We start from the raw sequence: 6000 nt of genomic DNA, 5'->3' as shown, positions 1-6000 counted from the left end.
CCAAGTGCACAGAAATTATTAGGGGAGTACTGGCTCCTTATTTTATCAAAAAAGTAAAATCAGATGTGGGGGATGAGAAGTTCAGTCTCCTTTTGGATGAGTCCACTGATGTCAGTGTCTTGAAATACCTGGGTGTGGTGATTCGGCATTTCAGTGCTAAAAAAAGAACTGTTGTGTCCACATTTCTCGGCCTGGTTGAATTGGAGGGGGGCGATGCCAGATCAATAGCAAAGGCGGTAGTTGAGTTTCTTGAGAAGTGTAACCTTAAAAAAGAGAATCTTCAGGGTATTGGCACTGATAATGCGTCTGTGGTGACTGGGGTGCACAACAGGGTGCACAAGATTTTAAAGGAAAAATGTGCATTGCCCAAATTTCCCCTGTGTGTGCCATTCTGTACAATTGGCTGTCAGTGCAGCATCCAAAGAAACCATCCCTAGGAGTGTTGAGTACTTAATCAGGGAAACCTACAACTGGTTTTCGATTTCCCCAAAACGGCGCGAGGCGTACAAAGCAGTGTATGCCACAATTTATTGTGGCCAGAAACCCCTGCAGATCACCAAAGTGTGTGCCACACGTTGGCTATCGATTGAGCCTGCGGGAAGAACTGAAACTCCACTTTGAGGTGACCAAGGCCAGTGAGCATTGCTACATGGTGGATGTGCTCCACGCCATGTACATGGACAAGACCAACTATGTCTACCTGACATTCTTGAAATCAATCCTGTCCGACGTACAAGTTGCAGTGAAGTCATTTGAGGGAGAGCAAACAGATCCTGTCAAGCTTTTGGACAATCTGGTATACCTCTTAATATCAATTTGCAGTAGAGTAGTCAACCCTATGGCAAAAATTGATGTCCTGAAGGATGCCATTGATGGACATCTCAGTCCATCACTATTCCTTGGGTACCTTTTCGAGAGCACGTTGTACCAACTCAGTCTTGCGCCAGAGGACAAAAAGGTCATATGAAGACAGTGCATCAACTACATTGTTGCTTTAAGCAAGGAGCTGCAAAAGCAAGGCTCTCCGACAACCTAGAAACCTTGCGAAACATGGCCTTGTTCAGTGTTAAGGAAACGCTAAAGCACAATAAAGGCACCACCGAAATTATTAAAGTAGCTGAGCTACTGGGGTACCAGCCCCAAACAATTGATCAAATTGTTTCCCAATGAAGAAACATCCATCTGTTTAGGTGGGACTCAACTGAAAATACAGTCGAGTTTTGGAGTGAAGTGAATAACTACACGGACTCTTCCGGGTCAAATCCATTTGAAGAACTGTGCAAAGCTGCGCTCGCTGCCCTCTCCTTGCCACACTCAAATGCGGAGGTTGAACGGCTGTTCAGCCAAATGAGTGTGTTCAAGTCAAAGTTAAGAAATAGAATGTCACTGCACACTCTCAAGTCCATACTCCTGGTGCGGTATGGACTGAAGCTGGCTGGTGATACCTGTTACCAGCATAAACTACCAAGTGAAGTTCTGCAGCAGTTTGGCACCACAGCAGCATACAGCTTTAAGGCCACTCCATCCTCTTCTGCTGGTTCCAGCTCTGTGACAATGCAGTTGGACAGTGAAGATGAAGTGGATTTCCTTGCCAATCTATGATTCATCATATTTACAGTACGTATGCAAGGAGTGGACTTTCTGGAACTGGCGGAAACACACAGCTGATGGAAGCAGTGTGCACTGCAGTGTGAGCGAGAACAGTGGCAATATCTGGAGGAAACCAGTGAGCAGCTAGCCAGCCAAGCAGCACAACAACCTGGAGAGAGATGCCTAGCGCACACATCAGTATTTGAGTTAAGCTGCTTGTTCAATAAGATAGCATATATACCTTGTTATTAGCTTGTACCTATAATTGTTGATCAGTTAGGTAGCATGTTAACTACCAATACACTGCTTAAAACTATAATTGTTCAGAATGTGTAGGTTTACTAGTTAAAAAGAAAATAAATAAAATGCAATTGTTCAATAACGTGTAATGTGTAATTGTTCAATAATTCAATGTGTTGTGTTTTTAAAAATCTGATCATATAAAATGTGTTGTGTTTATATTATTTTTTACAAATAAAAATATGTGATATTAAACAAACAAATCTAAACTAACAAATGTCAAATCATATTTTTCACCGAGATGGCCAGTCAATTTGAGAAACGTCATTGTGTTTTCTACACAATGACGCAATTTTACGGTATTACGTAATGACGTCATCACGTAATGCCATCACCGCGTCATTTATCAACATTTAGCAACAAATCGACCTGCCTCTAGCAACTTCCCCTGAAAATTAGTTGGCAACACTAGCCACGCAGACCAGCGAGACCAGCGAGCAGTGTGGGTGCAATGAAGAGCAGTGTGGGTGCAATGATTGAATAACATGTATGTGTAAATGTATTTTCCAACGCTAGCGCGCGACGTGTCTGGTCTGGTCAGCATGTTAGTTGCCAAAGTACCCAATTGTCTTACCTCAATAAAAGTAATACCTTAAGTACTTCAAGGTCTCAGACGGAATGACGTCACCAATTGAATCGCTACTAGTGCGCACCGCTAACTAGTTAGCCATTTCACACCGGTTACATAGGCAACATATTTTTTGGTCAGGTGGTCGCTGTCATCTCTGTAGTGTTCTTTCCAACTCCACTGAAGCAAAACAGGAAGGTGTATCATGGTCTTATTGTTTAGCCTAGTCTGCAAAACCATGGTGGCCAAGGTTTGACCTTTTGCACATCTATTCATCCCAAATGGCAACCTATAGGCTAGTCCCTACATAGTGCACTACATTTGAATTGAGCCCTACCCTGGACAAAATTAGCTAGTGCATACTGGGAATGAGTGTCATTTGGGAGTGCAACCTTTTACTTTATTACGGAACGAGGAGCTGCTGTGACTCATTTTAATAACATGGAACGGGTCATTTTTACTGTAGGGACGAGGTAATGATGCGTTATACTGACAAACATGTGACTCCTCTGTAAGACGTCGTTAACTTGTTATACCTCCTATAGGCTAATTGTAGCAAGAGTTACCGTGTCTTTTGTATTTCTGTTACACAAGTCGTGTTTGCACTTCTCTGCTGTCGCAAGAGCGACTCAACAACGATATGTCAACATGGGGACAACGGGTCCGAACATTCGTTACCGTGGAGCCGGTAATTTTTTTCTACATGACCAGCACGTTTATCGTGACGCCTGCGTATCAAAAGCTGGTCATCGCAAAGGTAGTGGGCAAACGATCTGCTCGCGACATTATCAAACACACCTGTTTACTTACACATGTTTGCTTATTAGGCTATTCATGAAACTATCAGAACCATGGTTGCTATTTTCAGTAGCATAGGCTATACTCGATTTTTGTTGCTTATACATGTTCAACTAGACCAATGTTTTCACCAAAATTAGGTGTAACAGTCCTGTCCGTTCCAGTGACATGAACAGTAAAAGTCTAAATCAATCAATCTGACATTCAGATTAAAATAATAGGCCTACCATTAGATATGATATCCGACCTTTAGAGTAGAGTGTGTACAATTTGGGCACAGTTTATTTATTTTATCTCAATGGAACTCAAAGCAAATGTAAAGCTCAGACATAGGACTGAACCGATATAGGCTACTGTATGCTTGTGGGTTACATATAGCATACAGATGCAAATATCTGATTCTCACAGCTCCCTGCCTTTTTATTAATATACAGTCTGCTCCCTCCTCTCTCTCCTACCTCTGCTGAACTCAATTCAATATCCATGTATAGGTGAGGCAGCACATACATATAATACAATACAGAGTTCAACAGTCAAACAACGTCTGTATGTACTGTACATAAAACTCTGTAGACAGTGTGCCTCTTGCAGCGAGGGCCATCATTTTTCTGTGTCATTTTTCTCTGTTTTTATGGTTTATATTGTCCAAATTTATTTAATAATTTCAGACTGACATCTTATCCGTCTGTTTGGGCTCATTAATGCTGCAGCAATTTCCATGTTGCAATAGCATGCATAGCAGATGAAATGGTTCCCCAAGAGTAAGTTCACCTCTGCACGTTCGATTTTATCCAGTAAAATGTAAATGATAAATGTAGACAGGGAAGCAGAAGTATGGTTTGAATGAAACGTGTTCTTGAGTCTGTGCAATGGGAACTGTGGGATTGACTAAGGTCATTTCACATGCCTCAACACTGCGTAAGTCTTTTGAGCTGAAGCCTAGGCATTAGCTCTGGGAGTCATTATGAAATTATATTCTGATAAAAGTGTATTATAGCAATAGTCCCTAACATGAGTACCTAATAAATTAGGGAACAATTCCTGTGTCCAGATTATGCCTTTTCCTGGACAAAAAAAATTATTAAATAGGTTCTCTATTGCTTAATCTTGATCTGGAAACCTGTTCCTCTGTCCAGGTGTGCTATGAGCTGTTTCAAGACTCTTACATCTGCAGCAGCCCGGCGCACCTCAAGGATGAGGAGGAGCTGATTGAGGGTCGTGCCTCCTACATCCTCCTGATCTACACATGTGTGACCAGCCTACTGTCCATCCTTCCAGCCATGCTGCTAGGCTCCTGGTCTGACCGCTCCAGCCGCAAGGCTGTCATGCTGCTGCCTTGCCTTATGTCTCTGGTCAGTGGTGGTGTGCTCATAGCAATGTCTCTACTGGAGGACATTAGTGTGTACTGGTCGCTAGTCGCCGCAGGGGTAACGGGCCTCTCTGGAGGATACGTCTCAGTATTCCTTAGCTCGTTTAGTTACTTAGCAGATGTCACAGCCGGGTTGGAGAGTAACCGTACTCTGCGTATGGCGGCGGCAGAGTCGATGATCTTCGTAGGAGGGACGGTGGGGTTCTTGTTAGTTGGTTTCTTGATACAGGAGTTTGGGCTGACGTCTGCATTTGTGGCATACTGCTCCTGCCATGTTCTCTCAGTGCTCTATATTCTGCTTTGGTTACGGGATCCTGAACGCTCAGTCCCACCTCCACCCTCAGGGGAAGATGGAGACAGACTGCCATGTGAAGCTGCTGATACTGACGCTGAACCAGCATCCAACCTGTTGTGCCTGTCTGATGTCAAGAGGTCCTTCCAAGCCATGTTCAGGAGGAGGCCAGGACAGCAGAGGCAGAAACTCCACCTTCTTATTGTCTGCACATTCATCAACAACCTGGTAGCTGTAGGTGAGTAAACTCCATCTGTTGTTTGATCATTATTGTCTCAACACAGCTGTTCAACTGAGGGTTTTCAAATGAGCTGTTAATGCCATTGTTTTCCTATTTGAAACATACAGTATGATAGACCTTCACAGTATAAGCAATACAGCATCTGTGCACTCAACAATGTTGAATGTGGTTAAAGAGCTCAGAATCCAGATCGGAGAGGTGATGCTTTCCCATTTAGTCTGTCGGCTCGCTGCTCCGCACGGTGCCACAGGGGCTCTCAGAACGCTCTGCTGCCTTTTGTTGGGCTGACTCTGAGGCAGGCAGCTGCATCGATTTGGAGGAGGAGATGTATTATGTTCGTAGTCTATGGGGTATGTCTGAGTGTTGCTTATTGCCCTGAGGGTTTTCAATCGAGCTGTCATGTTGTTTTCTTATTTGAAACATACATTATGGTAGGCCTTTATAGTATTAGCAGTACAGCATCTGTGCACTCACTTTCACCAAGAAACATTTTTGAATGTGGTTCAGTGTTTACATTCCCTGTCTCATGTCATGTAATATTTTATTTTGAATACTGGAATATGTAAGCCTACTTCCTGCATGTTAGATAATGTTTCTTAAACACCATTGAGTACCTCAATGTCAATGTATAGTTTGTCATCCATACATGAACAAATTATTTTTGAATTCATGTACAGTTATGTTACACTTCATAATAAACCCAATCCATTTTTGAAATGGCCAAGGCTGTCAGAGTTATATAGTCACCATTGTAGTAATTCATACTTGGTTATGAATACATTACAAATGTACTTCAGAGCTTATGTCTATACATGCAAGAGGCCATGTGTTCAAGCAATGTC

The 6000-nt window shown here is 42.8% G+C and overlaps 1 protein-coding gene across 4 annotated transcripts in view; it reads left to right on the top strand.

Annotated features, from left to right (window-relative positions):
* The first annotated feature begins 2637 nt into the window (after nucleotides 1–2637).
* Nucleotides 2638–6000, top strand: part of LOC139553381 (proton-coupled folate transporter-like) — a 56767-nt gene continuing 53404 nt past the window's right edge. The window contains exons 1-2 of one of the 4 annotated variants that reach the window (XM_071365654.1): nucleotides 2638–3215; nucleotides 4393–5155. In XM_071365654.1, coding sequence (XP_071221755.1) covers nucleotides 3099–3215; nucleotides 4393–5155 — 880 coding nt within the window. In that variant the 5' untranslated portion in view covers nucleotides 2638–3098. The remainder of the gene's footprint in view (nucleotides 3216–4392; nucleotides 5156–6000) is intronic. The other 3 variants (XM_071365652.1, XM_071365656.1, XM_071365653.1) reach the window with 3 other exon arrangements.

Source organism: Salvelinus alpinus, chromosome 25 (assembly GCF_045679555.1).
Source record: "Salvelinus alpinus chromosome 25, SLU_Salpinus.1, whole genome shotgun sequence".
In the NCBI taxonomy this organism is placed as follows: Eukaryota; Metazoa; Chordata; class Actinopteri; order Salmoniformes; family Salmonidae; genus Salvelinus; species Salvelinus alpinus.
Note: the sequence above shows the minus strand (reverse complement) of the source record. Positions and strands in the feature narration are given on the sequence as shown.